The sequence below is a fragment of the Dermacentor albipictus genome, unplaced genomic scaffold (assembly GCF_038994185.2).
Source record: "Dermacentor albipictus isolate Rhodes 1998 colony unplaced genomic scaffold, USDA_Dalb.pri_finalv2 scaffold_14, whole genome shotgun sequence".
NCBI classification, from domain to species: domain Eukaryota; kingdom Metazoa; phylum Arthropoda; class Arachnida; order Ixodida; family Ixodidae; genus Dermacentor; species Dermacentor albipictus.
Genome location: NW_027225568.1, coordinates 9725453 through 9747076, shown reverse-complemented (window position 1 = coordinate 9747076; position 21624 = coordinate 9725453). Strand labels below are relative to the sequence as shown.

Below are 21624 nucleotides of genomic sequence, written 5' to 3'. Positions count from 1 at the left end.
TGATGATATAAAATGAATTAAAATTGCCAACATTCATCGCACTGATAATAAACAAGCGCTGTCAGAAAGTTCAAAGTACCATGTTGCACGTAAAGAGCAACCTTTAAAAAGTATGAAAAGGAAAGAAAAAAGAATTAGTTCAATGGGCCAAGCAGCTACAATCGATGAGGAAATTTTGAATGGTGGAACAAATATCCCTTCCTAGGCGACGCTTCAAAACAAAGATGAAACTTACAAAACAGAAACTTACAGGTGAAAACAGAGTGAGGAAATGGGAATTCCCTAAATTCTTTTTCTCAAAGTAGTGAAGCGGCAACGTGACAAAACTAAGCAATAACATCCCTAAAGATATAACTGCAGGTCCAACACACGTGTTGAAATCTATGTGAAGCAAAGCTTTGGTGAATCGGTTAATTAAATACTATACAACCAGAAGCTAAGATTAAAATTGTGTTTATTTATATGCCCAGCACTGGTCACAACTTTAATCTAATGCAATGTTAATGTTTATACGATGCACCATTCACAAGTCATGTCGAAATGTAAACTGCAAATAAGGCATATGCGCAGTGTGAGATGTCGACACAGCGACGTCACCAGGAGTAAAGCGATGTACAATATATATCTAAATACATTTAGAACTTCGCCACCACTTGTGTCAAAGTGGCCATATATAGGTAGTACATGTATCGTAAATTTATGAAAAATACCAAAGAAGCCGCTGAATATCACGAGGTTTTGCAATAACAGGTTCATGTGCTTTGGAGATACCTATGAGCCAACGTTATATGGGGAGGTTTTATGTCGTGATTTAGGGCTTTATTACATCGCACGGTGGCACGTTAACTGGCATTACTTTGTCGAAATTCCACTCTATATACAGGCCGGAGCACCCGCTGACACAAACCCAGCCCCCAAAGGATGGGGTGGGTGAAAGATAAAAATTTGTAAAAATCAAAGAATCGTCGCAAATAAGGTGCATAGCTATTGAGAGGTCTGCGTGCTTTAAAGATGCTTATGCGTTGACATTACATGTACAGGTTTTATGTCGTGTCGTATAATTAAGAACACAACCGGGCTCACTGGCACTATTTTGTGGGTCAATTTCGCACATATAAGCTTGCCTGCTTGTATCTTGGTATGCTTGTCCTTTATGATGAAAGAACACGGAAGGACATAAAATCTGGGATGGCAGGCAGAGAGAGCGTCCCTTTAAAGGGACACTAAAGCAAAACAGTAAACCACTTTAGACTAATGAAGCATTGTTTGAGAACCCTGCAGGCAGTCATTTCAAAAAAAAATAGTTTGATTATTAGATGAGAAAATGAAGGTCCAAGTATCAGTATTTGAATTTCGCGCCGAAACCCCAGTGCCGGTACGTCAGCGTGACGTCAGGGATTCCAAAGTATGTTTTCGCATTTGGGCAACGTTGGCTGAATGAAGGTTCCCGAAACTTGCCATGTTTAATATTTGGTTCCTTTAGGACACAATGTAGTCGGTCTGTACCGCTATATATAATTAGCAAGCCCTAGAAGCTGCCATCAAAATCCAAGACGTCACAGCCCCCAGGTGCGGAAATTTAAGTAGGCGTCGCCACCCGTATGTTGTTCTTGCGCTTTTTCTGGCTTACAAAACGTCTTATCGTTGAAAGAGTGGTGTTTTCGGTGTTGTAGAAGGGTAAATTACTGATGCAGAAGAAATCATTTTTCACTTTAGTGTCCCTTTAAGCCCAGCGAGGAGGGCACAACACCATGAATATGCCGGCAAAGGCTTAGGGACCCGCCGTAGTGGCATAGTGGCTATGGCGTTGCGCTGTTAAGCTCGAGGGCGTGGTATCAGATCCCGGCCACGGTGGCCGTATTTCGACAGGGGCTAAATGCAAAAACACCCGTCTACCGTCGTGCATTCGGTGAATGGCAAAGAACCCTAGGCAGCCGAAATTAATCTAGAGTCCCCCACAACGTTGTGCCTCATCGTTGTTTTAGCACTTGAGAACCATGAATTAAAAAAAAAGAAGTTTAGGGAAGAAATACAGCAATACACCCTTCGTAAAAGTACGCCACCTGCCGAGTAAATCAAGTTTCGGTTTCGGTTGCGAAAAGCATCCTGGGAATGAATTCGCCATGTTGCGGGGGAGCGCGGCCAGCGCGGGAGCGCCGTTACCGCCGCAACGAGGTCAAGTTTGTTCTTTATTCTATGACGAGGTGCTGCTGTAAGTTGGAGTTGTCAGGTATCACTTGGACGCTGATTTCGACATGATCGACGTCATTTACCCGGTACACGGTTGGGAGAGTGACTTGTCGTGCCTCCCGCCACTCCGGGAGACGGCAATCAGCAGTTTTGTTTCGACGAAGACTACGAAGGGCCGACGAAAGGCGTACAAGTTGGTGACAGAGAGCTACGTCGTTGCCTCTACAGTCTCCGCGAACTATTCCTGGAAAACGTCAGTTTTTGCGGCTGAATGATGCCAATTTCATAGGTAACATCAGTAACAGCGATGAGGAAGCCTGCAAGGCCAATACATTGGTGCGCGCAAGGATTCGGCATGTTGGGAAGCGCTTAATATCTCCTGCACCCCGCGCGCCTGTTCGGAGCCATGTAGTAGGCTATCTGAATGAAAGGGGAGTAATTTAACCAAATTTGGTCATTCAATGTTTGCAATGTGGCAGTAGTTAGTTGTTGTAGTACTTGTAGCTTTATACACGGTGCGTGAACGCAGGCTCGAGCGGAAAAGAACCACTTTGTTGAGGTGAATCGCTTACCAGGGTTTTACGCTCGTGGAACTGTTAAGCCGCTTGCTGATTAATAAACCGCAAAATACTTTATCTCCAGAAAAAAAGGCCGCTGTCCCGCTACCACCTGTTAAAAAATGTGGGGCTTTTCTTCGAAAATCTGCACTAAAAATGCTCGTGTTTCTGCTTCGCCACAACACAGTTGAATGATGAAGTCTGTAAACAGGGGTAAGAAACCCAGCGTCTGATTTTACTCGAAAAATTTGGTGGGCGCCGTGCCATTACGGAATTCAGGTATCCCGTTTTACAACATTGCTTCATGTCACAGCGTGTGTCCGACTACGTTAATCAACTTTGCCCCCTCAAGGGCACTTATGTGTCACTCATCTGCCCTGAGGCGAAGCAAACCTATCGGCTTCCTGTTGGGCGCAAATCTGATTGTGCACATAAATGCATAAGCTCGCAGTTGAAAAGCTATGCTACATCACACGCCCACACTGAAAAAATTGCGTATTTCCCAAAGAGCCACGGTCCATTGCGTATATAAGGGGTATCCCCCCACCTCCCACGATTGGTAACAAAAGGTCACGTGCTTCTCATCGCAGTTGAAAGATACGAAACTTATAAAGAATTTCGCGTGGCAGTCAAGCATAAACCGGGACTGTATCAATCATTGTATGATTCTCAAGTCATCGATAAATTATTATTATTATTATTATTATTATTATTATTATTATTATTATTATTTGTGCTCACTTCGTTTTAGGGCTAATACCATCTTTGCGAAGGCCAGCTGCTACAGAAGCCATTGAAAAATCCTCTCACCATATACAGTCAAGGCAGCGTTGTCGCTTCAGGTAGACATACTTGGCGGCCTTTGTGAGTGCGCTGCTGGCAAGCACGCATGAATGAATGAATGAATGAATGAATGAATGAATGAATGAATGAATGAATGAATGAATGAATGAATGAATGAATAGTTTTTATTGGCGCAAGGGCCAGACGTGGCCAAAGAGCGCCAGGTCTGCGGTGATGAGTTTGCAATGCAGCTATGAGATCTATGAAGTCGGTGTGGCGTGGCTGTAAAGGGGCTTCAAAAACAGTCGCTGTATAGTGCGTAAAATCTTTAATAAGATTATGTCGATGACAAATGACCTGTTCTATGAGCATCAAAATCCATCGTAAAAGAATGATGCAGAATAGAACATATATGAGATGGTAAAATTACCTGGAGCACTGCTGCCTCGCCGGAGCCCTTGAAACACAAGGGCCTAAACGCATGTGCTATACGAAAGAACTATCGCAGCAGCATCCTCTGAAGAGAGGAGACGCTACAAACATGTGGGGCTAACAACATGGAACACAGCATCTTTCAGATAACTTAGGACTGCGTTGGTGTCAAATAGCTGTTCTGGGCCGAGTAACATTACTGGATGAAGGGGGATGTGCCGCCGGTATGCTAAGGGAAAATGTTTCTTTCAGATTCGGCTGCCCGACACTCCAAGAGGACGTGGAGGACGGTCAGCCTTTCCCCGCATCTACCGCAGGTTAGAGGATCATCTTCAGTAAGTAAAAAGTTATGCGTGCCAAATGTGTGTCCTATTCCGAGGCAACAGAATAGGACATCTGTTCGCCGTGATATTGTTACGGAGGGCCAAGAACCTAACTGTGGCTTTATCACGTGCAGTTTGTTATTTACTTCTGCGTCCCACATACATTGCCAGTGGTTTCGCAGTTTCCTTCTTAAAGGTTTCAGGCTTGTGACAGGGACCGAAGCTGTAGGATTAACTGCATGCAATGAAATTTATGTGGCCATCTGGCCCGCTAGAACGTTACCCTCGATGCCCCTATGTCCAGGCACCCAGCATACAACCACATGTTCGTTAGATATATATGCTTTACACAGGATGGAGTAGAGTTCATTAATTACTGGATTTTTGTGGTTACAGAATGACATCAAGGTCTTCACAACACGAAGGGAGTTGGTATAAATACCTGATTTCTGGATTTTTCATTTCTTTATATGCTTCACAGTCGACAACAGTACGTAGGCCTCAGCCATAAAGATGCTAGTTTCCGGATGCAGTACATCGGTTTCCGAGAAGGATGGACCGACGACTGCATAGGACACCCCGTCGTGTGACTTTGATGCGTCGGTGTAGAACTCCGTGCAGGAGTGTTTGTACTGCAGTTTCCGGAAATGCATTTGGATTTCAATCTCCGGAGCGTGTTTTGTAACTTGCATGAAAGATATATCGCATTGTATCAGCTGCCACTACCAAGGAGGTAGCAGCTTAGCTGGAGGCATTAGGCGATGTTTGAGGATTGGGACATCCATTTCAGCGCTGAGCTCCCTCAAACGCAGCGAGAAAGGTAGTACGGAGGGACGATTGCGAAAGAGTGTAGCATATGTCATATTGTTAACGGTATTTAAACACGGATGTTGAGGATTAGAGCAGACTTTCAGAAAATGTTTGGCTGATGTATGTTCTCTGCAGATGAAGTGACCACTCATTTGATTCTACACATAAACTTTGTATGGGAATTGTTCTGAAAGCACTAGTGGCCAGTCGGATTCCTAGATGGTGGACTGGGTCTAGCATCTTTAGCGCGCTCGGGGCGGCAGAGTGATAAATCACGGCACCATAGTCTAGTCGTGAACGAATGAGGCTTTTATAGAGATTCATTAAACACTTCCTGTCACTACCCCATGTAGTCTGGGATAGAAGTTTCATTATGTTCATTGTTTTTAGACATTTTTCTTTAAGATGTTTAATGTGGGAGACGAAAGTGAGTCTGTAGTCAAGTATAACACCTAGAAATTTGTGCTCTTTGTTTACAGGTATCTGTTGTCCTCACAGGTCTAAGCAAGGATCTGGGATCAGTCCTCTCTTTCTTGTAAAAAGAACACAAGAGCTTTTGTTAGGATTAATCTGAAATCCATTCTTGTCTGCCCACATTGACACTTTGTTCAGGCCATGCTGTACCTGTCTCTCGCACACTGCGAGGTTACAAGATTTGAAAGCTATTTGAACGTCGTCCACGTAGACAGAGTAAAAAAAGGCCGGTTTTAATGAAGCACCAAGCGTGTTCATCTTCCCGATAAAGAGCGTGCAGCTGAGCACGCCTCCTTGGGGTACACCCGTTTCTTGCGTAAAAGGACGTGAAAGTACATTGCCGACTTTTATGTATTTTACCCGGAAGGTACGGAAGGTACGAAGCACGCATGTAACCATTTGCAAGCTGTGCTGAAGTTAGTGGCATTACTTCAAGTCAAAGGATACAATGAAGCGCCAGGGCATCTCTCATCGACAGATTTGCCGCAGCAGTGGAGAGTGCCAAGGACCAATCCGCTTCGCGGAACAAGTCTGCAGCAGGTAGACTGCCAGAGAGTAGGGGAGGGCGGGCAAGATTTGCCGCGCACCTCTCACCCGTATAAAGGCATTGCTGCTAACGAAGACCCGAAGCAACAGGAGGAAGACATAAAGGCCTTTGCCGATGCACTGAAAGAAATTAATGGTAAGCAGGAGTTCGCCAGCTTTCTCGACGTTGCAGACAGCTCAGACGTCACTGGAACAAAATTTGGGACACGTTTGAAGGGCTGCCTTCTCGACTACGAACAGTCTATGGTTCCTCATGGATTTACAGTCTTCATATCCAAAGAGCTGGAAGTGCCGCGGCCGCAAATATGGGCAAGTGCGGAGCTGTTTACGGGCGCTTTCACTGTTCCACAATGGAAAATAGCTGACACGTTCGATGGGGCAGCATTTCTTAAGGTACTATACTTAGTTTTATATTCTATAATCATGCAACATTGCCTTAATTTAGGCTCAAACAATCAATTGTTTCAGTCCCTGCACACTAACACATAAAATATGTGCAATTGAAATTCATTTCAGGGTATATGCATCACCTCAGCGGAGGCGCCGGACCTAAAAAGGACGTCTAGGAGGCAACGAAACAACCCAACATGGCATCAAGGGCGTCTTCACTGCCTTACTGCATCCAACTTCGGTTTGGTCCTGTACCGGAAGACGTGGACAAAGAAAGGCTTGATTAGTCTGACGACTCCGAAGGACCTGCCACGCGTTCAGCCCGTCAGGTACAACACAGGCGTGGTGTTACTGAAAACATTTTGCGAATGCACTTTTGTCCTGGGCGTACACTAGAATTCCTGAAGCTTCACTAAATTCCTTTTCCAGGTACGGCACAGCTAACGCGAAAGACGCCCTCCTGAGGTACAAGGATACCATGACAAGTGCGGGACATCCTGTTGAAGTATTCAACTGCGGCCTTTTTGTCGACCCGTCCAGGCCATGGCTTGGAGCATCGCCTGACGCCCTAACCTTTGACCCTTGTGAACCGTTTCCATGGGGGACAGTAGAGGTGAAATGTTCCGCACTCCCTCAGACATGCCACCAGAGAGCTTCTCCTTTAGGAAGACTTCTGCGTTGCATTTGAAGATTGCCGACCTGAACTGAAAGTTTCCCATGAACACTACAAGTAGGTGATTGGACAGATGGGGATAACTCGCACACAGTGGGCAGACTTCATTGTCTTCGGATCGCACTTTATTATAGTGCAGCGCATGCGTTTTGCCGAAAAAGAGTGGAACGACATGGTTCATGTGCTAGACAATTTGCATTCTGACGCTTCGCTCCTATTCTTCGTACAGCAGGTTAAAACATGAATGTTGCACGAAGAGCTAAACATTTATGGAAGTAAAGGCAAGTAAGCTTTTGTAATAAACAAAATCATTTGTACGAGTTAGCAGCAATAAAGCAATTTTTCCCACCAGTCACTCACTTTCGGTGATTAAAGGGCTTTGCATATTGCTCAGCATGGCACACACTGACCATACCTGGTTAATCAGTGGACCCAGGGAAAGTGGTACTGCCCTATCAAAGATGTGGTAGCACTTGATACGTTGTATTCGCCTTTCGACGTGAATGCGAAGTTCACTTCGCATTCTTGTGCGATTTCTTGTGTCCGCTGCACGTCGTCCTGCTCAAATTGTTTTTGTGTCAAGAAAGGTGGCAGATTCAGGCCAATCCATTTTTTTTTAATCAGATCATTGATCTTAAAGCCCTTGTCGGCCATGACAGTGTCACCGGGAGCAATCTTTAAGTCCAGAAAACCTCTTTTGATCACTATTTCGCGATCAAATAGCGACTCCATGAGAAGTTCTGATGCGAACGTAAGAAGACCATTTGGTGCCAAGCCAATGAGGGCCTTAAACGTGTTCGCCGACTTGTCAGTTGAGTACGTACCTGACTGCAAAACGAGGGAGCTAGGTACTTCACAGTTCACATCTGTGGCATCGATGATCACCCTTGTGCTTGGGTACGGCTCCCGAAATGCAGGAGGCATGTGCCTGTCAATCTTGCTGCGTGGCACCCACAGAGTAAGTTTTCCCAGCTGGATGTACATAAAATTTATCCAACCAGAAAACACTCTTGACACTGTACTTGCAGAAACAGCGAAAATATGCCCGAGATGCAGGTGGAAAAATCCAGTTTTCAATTTCATCAGTGTGAGAAAAAGTTCTTCCGCAGGTTCAAGTTTCCGTGGGCGTCCCTTAAAGGGGTTGGGACACCAAATTTTGAGGCTATAAAAAGCATGTTGTAGGCTGCAAGGACACCCAGAACGAGGTATCCGACGCTGCAAGCGTTTCAAAATAATTTTAATTCAGCTCCAAAAAGTCATTAAAAACTCCTTCTCGTAGTCGAGACCCATCGCTAGCGCGGCAGCTACTACGTCACAGAGGAGGAATGAAAATATTGACGTCATAGCACACCAGCACAAAAACGTGACGTATGATGAGTAGCGATGAAATGCCGATTACGGAGCCTGCTGAGCCGAGCGACCGAACATAGCCTCCACTATGACCGAGCTACAGGCATATAGAAATCCTGAATGCAAAGAAGGGGTAAGGCGTGCAGACACGGACACAGGAGGAGAGAAGCGGACAACACGAACGCCGCACGGCGGCCCGCGAATGGCAAACTGCGTGCGGCGAGTTGCCGTGCCGACGGGCCTTTGCACGTTTGAGTGTAAAACAGTAGCCGGCCGACTCCAAAAGGGACCAGGATATGCGGCGTTCGTGTTGTCCGCTTCTCTCCTCGCATAGTCACATAGTTCGGCAGCTCGGAGCGGTCTCTCCTTCGCTTGGCCTTTCTCAATGTGAAGGCCCGTCCACGTTACCGGCAAGGAAGCTCGCCGCACGCCGTTTGCCGTTCGCGGGCCTCCGTGCGACGGTGGTTTTGCTCGCGAACGGCGAGATTTCCTAGCCGTAGAGAGCACGGGCCCGGGACCCATTCGTGCGGCAGCCGTACGGCGAAGCGGCCAATCAGCGTCCGAGGAGTGGGCACTCTGTGCACCGACGGCAGCTTCACCGCCTCTGATCGTTCGGCGCCGCCGATATCGTGGCTAGGCCTTTTCCGGTTCACTTCGAAGCTAAAGCTTACGGCGCTTCGGAATGAATCACCGACTCTCACAAGCCGCTATATTTTCTTACCGTTGTTGTCGCTCTTCGCAATAATTATATTAATCGCGACATGCACTTCGAATCGCCAGTTGACCTCTGCTGGCAGAGCACGCGTATGCGCGAGCAGACGACGCAGCATATTTTTACGTCACTATTTTTTGTGGCCCACGTGACCAAGCCATGTTGCTTTTCCTCCTCTGTGACGTCATAGCATCCCCCCGGAGCCCAGAAACCGAAACCGAAATCGCTCGGTATAATAATGCTATTATTAAATTATTTATTGGATATATATTAATCCCGCTGTGTGTATCGTGCTCCCTGAAGCATGACGCAACGTTTGAATCAACAAACGCATGAACGAAAATTTTGATGTCTCCACCCCTTTAACGTCCCCAGGTGTGCTTTCACTTTCCAAGTATACATTACAGGCATTTTCACCCTGCTTCACGCATAAAAGGAAGCATTGAAAGTGCTTGTAGCTAGATAGTCCAGTGTAAAACTGCATGCTGTTGTCGTCATCTCGGAACTTCGCAAGCGAGAATGGCTTTCTTTCTTTTTTTGCTCGACTTTCTTTGTCTTCAGCTGCTCGTTGCATTTCTTGCAGCTGCTTTCTGACATGTTCAAGCTGCTCAGTTCGCTTTTTGTTCTCTGCAATCAGCTCAATGTTGTCGTTTACTGCGACGATGTCCTCTCTGAGCTTCCTTGCTTCACCTAAAGCCCTTTTAAGGCTCTGAACATGAGCAGACAGCTGTGCAACTTCTTCGCACCTTGCTTTTAGCTCCAGTTGAATTTTTGAAAAGTGGCCGTGCACGAGTGACAAACCACATCTGCAGCAGTGCCTTGCGTCGCATGACCCTTGGCTGGTCGGCCTGTACCTTCGGATTGCAGTGAACGCTCCCAGGTCAGATCTTGGTCACTGTTACTTTCACGCTGACTCAGATCAGTGTCCGGGCTTGCTGCTTGTAAAAGATGGCTTGTGAGACTCTTGCTGCAGCGCAGTGCTCGCTCCTATGTTGGTCGACGTTGTTTCACGGGCTTGGCAAACACAAACTGCGTCGGCACAGCATTCTCCTTCAGAAGGCGTCGCCCACTGGCCCCGTTTGGGATATAGTCATGCGGCTTGAAAAAATTGGAACAGACCCACGTCAACTGACCGACCACAAAGTTTGGCCCTGGATCCCTTCTTATGGTGATTATACACTTTTTGAACATCACCTTGTCCCGTGGGAACTTGTAAGGTGAGACCTGCAAAAGGTAAATTATGATATGCTTGTCCAAAATACAGGTATTTCACTAAAAGAGCTGGGTCACTAGCCTTCATGTTCTCACGTTGCCACGGGTGCCAATGCAGCTGACTAAAAGGAAATTCAGGATGGCTCTAGGCATTGCATTTATAACACTCCATGTTGCTCACTCGCAAAAAAGTGGTTTCTTCGCATTAACTTCATGGCACGATTTTAATCTGCGGTTCATAAAAAATTATGGTTGGATTTTTAAAAATAAATGACAAGGCGCAGGCGAAAGAACTTAATATTTTTTTCTGATCGGGGCTATGACTAATTTAATCGTCATGCTTATGAGAAAACTACGCTGCTATAGGTAGACCACATACATATTTTTTGCTTGCCGGCTGCCCACACATTTGTAGCACGTCGTACCAGACAGGCTGGCCAAAGAGTGCGACGTTCGAGTTACATCACGGTGTAATTCAGGGTCGCACAGACTTTTCGTCAGTGCAAATACTTCACCGTATCTATGATAGCTTGCTTGTAGACTGGGGACACTGTGACGAGGTCATTTATTTTAACGTGTTGTCAGTAGTACACTCGCTGCGCTGCAGTACAGCCATGGTTTAAGGGAGCGACAGCGTCTCTACCCCCTATATAAGTGCCCCAAAGCGTTACCGTCAATCAAAATACGAACACATGCGTGGATAAACGAACGTTTTGCAGAAACGTCCGACACAGTGGGGAACGAAGCTCGAGCGGCTAGTTTTGCGCAGTGTTTGCAAAGCGCGACTTAACGCCTGCATTTAGGACGCAGGGTCGTTTCATTCCTGCTGTGATCACAGACACGCGCACGCGCGCACGCACACACACGCACACACACGCACACGCACACGCACACGCAAAACGCAGTTACCGTAGCCTCTAAAGCGTTCCCACAATGTTTCGCTAAATAAACGGAATATGGCAGCGGGAAAAGTTCGCTCCAAGCTCGGTTACGCGGGGTCAATGCAGCAGGACAACAGTGGCATGTCCGCGAAGAACACCCGTAATAAAAGCACGCACATATACGTACCTTCTCGCCGCTTTTGCATCGGTATCCCTCCTGGTGACATTCAGGAACACAGCAGAAGTGAACCATTGTCAAATAAGTATTCTTAACGCAGACTTGCCACGTAGGAGCCTTGAACGACGCGACGCTTTGCTTAGCCAACACAGCCGAGACAGCAGCGGCAGCTGGAGGCCGCAACACGGTGGCGACGCACGTAGTTGCGGCGGCTGCCGCGAGCGGCGTACGTTTGCAAGGGGTCTATTGTAAAGGATATGTCAAGCCTTCGTGTGTTGCGTAATTCAGTACACCAGGAAAGTAACAAGTGCGCAGATACTAAAAAAGCTAGAAATTAAAAAGTACAAGAACCAAAATTATTTGAAATAAATGCGAAAAAAAAATGATGGCCTGAAACACAAATGCTAACACAGCCACGAGTGCTGCAAATGCTATGTGCTCACATTATGAACGAAACAATTTCATGGCCCCAAACGACGGGAAAAATGCAGTGATACGCATGCGTCTTCGCCGCCGCATATGGCCACTCATTAGAATAATTCACGCTGCTTGTCGCGCCATAAATTCTGACGGAAAATCTTTGCAAAGGCGGCCCAGCACAATGTTACACAACGTCCAGTTGACGTTTACGAAATGGCCTCTCCTGTGATGCTCTTCACGGCATATTGCTTCAGACAATCAGCAAGCTGAAATGGGAGTATCTTGGACTGCCACCACATATTCGCAACATTGCAGATGCATTGCACTGTGTTCTGCATGCTACCAGTGACTTTCTTTTTGAAGCGCTAACGTCTCAAGATACCTCCCAAGAACCAGAAAAAATATTAGCCGTATCAGAAAGGTATTATATGTTTCATCAATTTGAAGAAAACGCAAAATAGCATTTTGCAAAACTTCCACTTCCCCGGAAAAATTTTAAAACACGCGACCTCTCGACAGCCAGTCAAGGAGTGAACCTAGCGAATGATGGCGACAGTGCAGCTGTGATGCGTCTCGAGAATAGAGACCCCAGAGTAGCATCCCTGTTAAATAAGCTGTATCAGCCTTACTCTTGCTTTGCCCCATAATTACAGAGGGAACTCTGGTCCTGCAATCGTTCAGCCACCATGTGAATGATGGGTATAGTCTATGGATGTGTCTTGATCTTCAGGCTTGGGGCTTCAGTGCACTTGTGGCTGTGTTTATTACGCTCTCGCTGCAAGCACGCATAATGGCGGCTAAATGCAGTGGTTCCACTTGTCGATGCATCCATGACGTAATGGTTTCAATATCGGGCTTCTGTGCTAGGGGTGCTGTCTTCTAATTCTTCCGTCGGAGAATTTCGTTGGTGCTTATTTAATTATTCAAAAACAGTACTTTCTTAAAAATGATAACATGGCAAAGGGACGAAGCCACTTAAAGCCAGAAGGACGAAGTTTGGGCAAACCCATGTACTACCCCTCATTACCATGCTGGCTGAACTGCTCTGCTTGCAGCTCCCGTAGACACTAGTGCCACAGTTCCCTCTAGTAATTGTATCAAATTCTGTACCCTGCACCAACTTTGCGGCCAGATGTCTAGACAAAATCAGGTAAGCTTAGTAGACAAGAAAACAACGATTTTGGAACCTAACAAAATGTATGGGTTTTATTCTATTCGAAGCCTTAAACATGTCCTCTTGGTGCTCGGTCTCTTCCCCCCCCCCCTCGAAGAGTTTCAATTACCGCCACAGACCCCGAATATGGTGTCTATGACATCGCCGATACTGCCACTGAAACTTGGACGGAAACTAAAAAAGTTTTTTGTGCAATTCTAGTGCAATCTCTCGCACTGCAATTGGAGCGCGAAAGGAAGGGAACTGTAGAGGGAACTGAACGCGTCCATCGCTTGAGTGCTTTTCTAAATAACAGATGTCGACCAGTGGTGGTGAAATTGGCATCATTTAAAGTAAAGGAAAACATACTAACACAAAAGAAGAAACTAAGAGGATCCGGGGTATCCATTCAAGAAAGCTTCTTTCGGGCAACTAGAATAACTAGGAATACGTTAATTAATTTGGAAACTGCTCCGGTCAATTGTATCATCTCAGGTACAACAAACTGTTCATCAACAAAGCATGCTACGTCTATTGATCACTCACCAATACTCTTTATGAATTTCAGCAGAACAGTATTACTACAACCAGCAGTAGTGTAGGCTGCAGCGCAATAAATTTCCCGGCGAATACCTCCTCCCCTGTTTCGAGTTAGCATCTAGCGGCCGTACAGAATAAGCATGACAACAATGACTCTGCGCTGTTTACTGACATCCGCTCCATCATGAATAAGAGCCATGCCTTATCTGCGCTGATCGACATGTGTAATGCAGATATTGTTGTTTTAGTTGATGTCCTGGCTTTTAGATAAAATAAAAAATTCGGAACTTCTCGTGTGCAGTAAGGCTTACAATATTTATAGAAATGATCGAATAGGACGATGTGGCGGTGGGACCATGATCGCAACTGCATCTGATATCACCTCTTTTGATATACACGTGCCTTCAGAGAGTGAATTCATGTGCTGTTGTAGTCACATAAATAAAAAAGATGTGACATTTGCCGCTTGCTATCGACCACCTGATAGTACACCCACATTTTGCAATGATCTATTTGACTGTCTTAACCAAATCGTTGAACATCCAGCAGCACCAATATTTTTGCTCGGTGATTTCAATTTCCCCGGTGTTGACTGGGCTGTTGACTTCCCATCCGTGACTGTATCCTAATCCCAATGTTCAACCTTTCTTGATATATGTTCTACCTTTGGCCTCACCCAGCTTGTTAAAGAGCCTACCCGTGTCACTGCAACTTCTGCCAACATCCTTGACCTCGTCTTCACCACATCTCCTGATTCAATTTATTCATTATAAATTATACCTTGTTTAAGCGACCATTTCATGATTCATTCTGCTATTCTCTTACGCTCACGCCAGCGTCTAAAATACTGTAAGAAAATTCATGACTACAGTAGTGCAGATTTTTCCTAGTTCAATAACGAGTTACAAAGTTTTGCCGATTTCTTCTTTACACAGTTCTAGGAAAGGTCTATTGCAGAAAACTAGCTCCTTTTCAAAAATAAGGTTGAAACACTAATTGAAAATATATTCCGACTCGCCTATTATCTCCATGCAATCGGGCTTCTTGGTTTAACGTACGTCTAAAACGGCTTCGTAACAAGAAAAAACTCATTTTTCAATGCTTCAAGCTATCTGGGGGGAACCAAAGCAAGAGCTGCCTATGTAGCTACGTATTGCATCTAAATATAATATAGCCATCTGCTCAGCCAAGTATTACTTCTTTTCTGAAACACTACCACATATGCTCACAACTAATCCTAAGAAGTTTTGGAACGTTATCAACGTACGCAAACCTAAAGAAATGGTTCTGAAAACTGGCGCTGGAGTTCCTGTCCCCCGTGAGCTTTGCTCAACGGCTTTTAACAACATGTTTTCGCTGTTTTTCTGACGCTCTAACGGATACTTCACTGTCCGCCCGTGCCTTTACGTACCTTGAGATGGAGCCGATTTTAATCGACATTGCATATGAAATATGATTAAAAAAAGCTAAACCTTCCTCATCGGCTGGTGTTGATAACATGAAATACAAATTCCTTAAGAGTACTGTAGCATACTCATCTGCTTTCTTGCCATATATTTTTACTCAGTCTTTGCAGAATTCAACACTGCTAGATGACTGGAAGACGGCGAAGGTGAATCCAGTCCACAAGTCTGGTGATATTCATCATCATAATCACCATCATCCTAGCTACACTCTCTCCCATACTTCTCCGACTACCCAAGTTATTTGCTAATTGTGGCAATGTTGTCACTGCAAACTTCTTAATCTCATCCGCCAACCTAACTTTCTGCCGCCCCCTGCTACGCTTCTGTTCTCTTGGAATCCAGTCCGTAACCCTTAAAGCGAAGCTGAAGATTCTGTCGAATTCAATAAGACGCTCATATACGCATGCGGGAACCTTATAAACCATGTAGGTAAAATTTGGGCTTTTTTTTCCATTAGGAGCGACGTAATCGTCGGTTAAAATTGCGCTGTAGCTCCGCCCCCCATCGAATGCCGCGCGCTGCTGCTCACGCTCACGATGCGACCAGAGACCGCAAACCGCGGTGTTGTGACGTCAACTCTAGTGTTTTGTTCCTTCGCAGCCTGCGCGACCGTGCCTGACCGTGCTTGTTTCTGCGTGCTTGCCATCGTAATCTGCTTCGATCGACCCTGCATTCCTTTGTTGGTGCGTCTGCGTGTATGTAGAGTGGTAGTCAACGTGCGTGGTAGTCAACGTGAGTGGTAATCAACGTGAGTGGTAGTCAACGTGAGTGGTAGTCAACAGATGAAGGTCACTACACGCACTGCATGAACCGGGAAGCTTTTCAGGCGTTAATCCGTCTTTGTAGATTGCCGACAGCTTTGGACAGCGCACAAATGCCGACGATCGCATCCCCGCTTACGTTCCACGAGGAGGCATGCAGGAACACAACACTACAGTTGTTTGACCGGAAACGAGCTCACTAGATCGGCGAAAGGTCGGCGAGATCACTAGATCGGCGAAAGATCGGCGAGACCACTAGATCACGTTGCAAAAAACATACTCACCAAAGAGCATTTCCAACACGAGGAGATCCCAAGACTTCGCTTTCGTTCGCGTCGAAAGCACTGCTCGCACCAGCATCGTTTGCTTCTTCGAGAGGCCGGCTCTTCGCAGTCGGCTCGTACATGTAGGGAGTAACGCCGAACTCCCCAGAAAAACGCACAGTCTCTCTAAATTTTCCATTACCTCTTAATTTTCCATTACAGCACCAAACTACCTGGCACTGCGCTTCAAGTGTAGCGGCAGCGGTCGGTCACTAGAGTTGACGTCACGAGGCGCCCGACAGGCGGAAACAAGACGCGCGAGCAGGGCGTGTCCGCTGCTGCCATTTGCATCGAAATAAAATATATTTGTTCTTTCTTTCGATACGATATTCGAATTCGGATGGTTGAAAAACCTTATGTACACATGTTCACTCATTTTTTCTGGAAAACATTTCAGCTTCCCTTTAATGACCACCGATTATCTTCCCTCCTCAATACATGCCCCGCCCATGCCCCATGTATTTTTATTGATTTCAACTAAGATGTCATTAAGTCGCGTTTGTTCCCTCACCCGATCTGCTGTGTTCTTATCTCCCCTTAACGTTACACCTATCATTCTTCTTTCCACGGGTCGTTGCGTCGTCCTCACTTTAAGTAGAACCCTTTTCGTAAACCTCCACGTTTCCGCCCCATAGGTGAGTACTGGTAAGGCACAGCTGTTATACACTTTTCTCCTGAGGGATAATGACAACCTGCTGTTCATGATCTGAGAATGCCTGCCAAACGCACCCCAGCCCATTCTTATTCTTCTGGTGATATCCATAACCCCTTAAACAATCGGCCGATCTCCTTAAGAGGAAGCTTTGGCTCGGGCCCAACTCCGACGTGGCCTATTCAAATACATGTAAAACGAATACATATGCCATTTTAAATCTTAAATAATTTGTTACGTTGTGTACACAGTTTCTGCAAAAGCTGTATTTTCATATTACTAAATGTTTTTGAAATTCATCTGTAACAAATCAACTTTGTCCGCGTTAGATGTACTAATAGATGCTAATACTAACAATAGATACTACTACTACTACTACTACTACTGCTAATAATAATAATAATAAGATACTAATGGATATGATATCATTTTTCATTGCTGAGTGACAGAGTTGTAAACCTGATAGTTTCGTTTTCTGAAAATTATCAATTTTTGCCAATTTTTAATAAAAACTGATGACCTATGAAATCAACCATTCCAAACCAGCAGCCAATACATCTTAAGTTCTTCATTTAAGTGCAACAAACCTCGTCAAATTTCGTGCAGTGCTTGCCAAGAAAAAGGAATTCTCCTCTTACATGTATTTAAATAGCTGCCCCCGAGCTAAAGCATTTTCTTAACTTCTATTCTATGCAAGTTACTAGAGCACATAACCTACTGCAACCTTGTCGGTTTTCTCGAGTCAATTAACTCTTTTACATCACAGCAGCATGGTTTTCGTAAAGATTGTTCTTGTGAGACTCAAATACAACCCTTACTAATGATTTACCTTCCGCTTTAGATCGAGCTTCAGTGATTGACTGAAAAGCTTTCGCGAAATCAAGGAAGATGGAAGATGCACACCATCTCACATCGACTACTATTACTGAAACTTAGCGCACTCCATCTTGATTACAGCTTGCTTAAATGGATTGAATGTTCCTTGCAGAATAGAACAAATTATTTTTTGTTAATGATCATGACTCTAAATCATGCTATGTAACATCCGGTGTTACTGAGGGGTGGGTCCGTGAGCCTCTTCTTTTTCTAATTTATATTAATGACCTGCCTGATTCTGTTACTTCTAATATAAGGCTTTTTGCTGACTGTGTTCTGTACTGCGTAATTTCTAATGAGTCTGACATCTCCGTTCTTCAATCCGACCTTCATAATATTTCCTTTTGATGTGACACATGGTTTGTGAAACTAAACATTAACAAATGCAAAGCAATGAGGGTGTCTCGAAAAATTTACCTGTCCACTTCTCGAGGTTACGATCTTAGCGGCCCTCTTCAGTTTGTCGATAGCTACAAGTGTCTAGCCGCCCATGGTACTAAAAACCTGTCTTGGCAGATACATATCAACCATGTTATTAACAAAGCTAACAGTACCCTTGGTTTTCTTTGCCGGAATTTCCGCCTCACTCTCGTTCCGTTGAAGCCATTACAATATAAAACATTCGTGTGCTCTAAATTCGAGTACGCTTCACCCATATGGGACCCGTACACTACCTCACTAACACATTCCTTAGAATCAGTTCAAAACCACTCAGCTAGATTTACCTTCTCTAACTACTATTGCTTAGTCAGCGTTTCTAGCATGAAGCGACAGCTTGACCTACCTCTCCTTTCTAATAGATGTCGAATTTCCCGCTTATGGCTGTTTCGCAAAATACTATACTACGCTAATATTGACCTAAAATTGACACTTTTTACGCTTCCAAACCATTTGTTATCCTGTATTGATCATTGAATGAAGGTTGGGGTGCCTCAGTGTAAAAGCAATGCATGCCTCGAAACCTTCATTCCGAAAACGAGTCAGGACTGGAATCGCCTTCCCGCCTCCATCGTCGCCATCAGAGATCATGATGTGTCCATGTCGGCTATCTGTGATCATGAGCTGCCCCATTAGCCTTTTTTTTCTTTTTTTTACTATTGCCACTCCTCTCTGTAATGCCGGTACGGCCTTGCGAGTAAATAAATGAAATGAAATAGCAAACGGGGCAAAACAATGAAAATGGTGAAAGGATCAAAACGTAGTATGACGTATAACATCAAAATTATCAAATGCGTAAGAAACAAATCAGAAAAACACACGTGAATATAGAACAGTCTCTTCATGTTAACATGGCTTGTGTACGCAAAGCTGCACTTGTCGCAACCCGTGTGCATAGACAATCCCCTCTACTTCTCTATATTAATCTTCTTATGATCGAGATGTCGAATCTGGGATCACTGTCTGGACAGGATTTCCTAGTGTAACTTTCCCACACTTGTTCATCACCTAAAAGAAGAATGTAACGCTTCCTAAGAAATTGGAGGAAGTATTTCGAATCGTATAAGTTGTTGTGCGGCAAAATAATTCACGTGGCTGTACACTTAACATGGGCCACACTGGTCATCTCTAAACACCTGCAGATCTTTAGGTGGCACCCGTGTCTCTTGCAGTTGCTTACCGTGGCACGTGTAGCCGTCACCTTCCAATTCGTAGCCGACCGGGCACACGCACTGGTAACTGCCTGGCCTGTTCTTACATTCGTGTTGGCACTGATTGTAGTTTGCGCATTCGTCTTCATCTGAAACACCGCAAAAAATTATGCACATTCAGCACACGTTTTGAAACCTATGTGCGAAGCTTTCGTGGAGCCGTTAATTAAACGCTATACAACCAAATGCGATGCGTGCAGGTGTGTTTACATTCATCCTATGTATGGGTGTAACCTCGTGCAATCCTTACGTCAGCCCACCACAGAGCTCACAACTTTAACCTAATGAAACTGTGCAACGTTTACGCACTACAGCGTTGACGAACTGTTACGAAATAGAAGCTCGATTTCAGGCGAATACACACAAAGACGTCCTGGCAGCGATGTGAGGAGGACTAAGGCAATGCTTGATGCTTTGTCGACCAAAGATTGCTGATGACAGGTGCAGGCTCAGTAAATTACGACACATATCTAAATGCATTTAAGGACTCTATACTCCTTGTCTCATAGTGGCACACAACCGTTTTGGAGCACTGGCATCTTCTCCGTTTTGGAGCACTGGCAAAAAATGGGCCCATGCCCAGTTTCCGAAAAATATGGCAACCCAAATATGAGAAATTTAACTAAATCGAAGAAGCCGTTGAATATCATGTGCTGCTTCATTGAATGACCTGTCTCTGTGCTTTAGAGATACCTATGGACTGACATTATATGTATATGTTGTATTCGTGATTGATGGCTTTATTGTGCAGAACAGTGGCACTATCACTGGCACCAATTGCCGGTTAAATTTTGTGCCATATAAGCCAGAAAAGTCGACGATATACTGACCCAGCCACAGAAAAGGAGTAGAGGTGTGATAAGGGGAAAAAATTGTCGGCATGCCAGCACTACTCATCTTGTTGTGAAAACTTTCCCACTCTTCACAAACTGATGAAGCCGCGTATGAGGTGGGCCTAGAGGACAAGCATGATTTCAAACAGAAGGCCGGTGACGGAATGCAGTTTTTGTGCTCAAACTTTTCGCAAAGCATTTCGGTCTTATTCACACATCCGCTAAGTGGGGACTGCAGCCTGGGAACCCCCGATAGGTCTCCCACTGACGTTCACAATGTTCGCTTTTTATCTGTGGACTCTACTGGAACGGAAGTCCATCTTCTCCAAGTATTTAAGTTCATCCATAAGAAAGAAAGATAAGTGCTGCTGCAAGCTTTTGTGTAATTCAGAACATTGAGCCACTCACCCACGCATGCGCCGTCTATTGTTAGGTAACCTTCGGGACAAGTCCAGTCCTTGATGAAGGCAGATATAGGGGCCGAGCGCAGTTCTTGGATTCTTCCAGCGATCAGAGGGCTGTTCCGAGGATGGTTTATGGAGGTACGGGCAGGTGCTGCGCGAAGTGTTTGATACGTGAACATGGCATTTGTAATGTAAAACAAAAATGTAATTTGTATCAAGAGTGCCGTTTTTCACGCATACACACTGCACGCACACATGCACGCACGTAAATGATTTCACATGGCTAAGAATCGGGAATTATGGGATTTACATATCAGGAGCGAGTGACGTGAACCTGAGTTCTCTGGTTTGTTAGATTTTCATCTCAAAAAGCCTAAATTCCTCTGACCACAATCACACATACAAAAAACGCTGCCAACCAATTCCAACCAATCCAGATAATGTAGATATTATTAACGAAGGTGGCCAGTCAATGGTAAGAACACTTGTGAACAAAAAAGCTTTGCGACATTTGCCCCCAACTACTAACAACGTCAATAAAAATGACCTCCAAGGCTGCAGCTTTGTTAAAAAAAGTAAGTGGAACAATAGTGCATCTTTAGTGCAAATGTGACAGCAGTTACCTCACAATTGGTGCTAGTTTTAAAATTTGTTCAGTTGAATGTACCTTGTAAAAATACTGGCTTCAATTCGTGTACTGCAATAGGCGTGGTAAAGTAATGAGTTAAAATGTTGATTTGGAAAATTTTGCCAATAAGACAATTATGCATTTTGACTTCCAGTGTAAGTATTGGCTGCCATTTCAGGTGATCTAGCTCAATGCATAGACTTATGCTATATGGACCACAGAAGATTTATTTTTAAATTCTATTTTAAATTTTTAAATTAAAAACCCGTTATATATTCTCCAAGTAGTCCTTGGAACCCGCATTCCAAATACGTTGTGAATAAATTATATGTGTGCAAAAAAGAGTTATAGTAGTTTTTTTCTACAGGAACTAAGGGTCTATGGTGATTTAACTGGCCGACGAAGAGC

General features: G+C 44.8%; 1 protein-coding gene across 5 annotated transcripts in view; it reads right to left on the bottom strand.

The window, feature by feature from the left end:
* Positions 1 to 21624, bottom strand: part of LOC135913489 (hemicentin-1-like) — a 708068-nt gene that overhangs the window by 7130 nt on the left and 679314 nt on the right. For all 5 annotated transcript variants that reach the window (XM_065446055.2, XM_065446056.2, XM_065446057.1 and 2 more), the window contains 2 exons: positions 20593 to 20739; positions 19321 to 19440 (listed from right to left, as the gene is read on the bottom strand). In XM_065446055.2, the coding sequence (XP_065302127.1) occupies positions 19321 to 19440; positions 20593 to 20739 (267 nt within the window). The remainder of the gene's footprint in view (positions 1 to 19320; positions 19441 to 20592; positions 20740 to 21624) is intronic.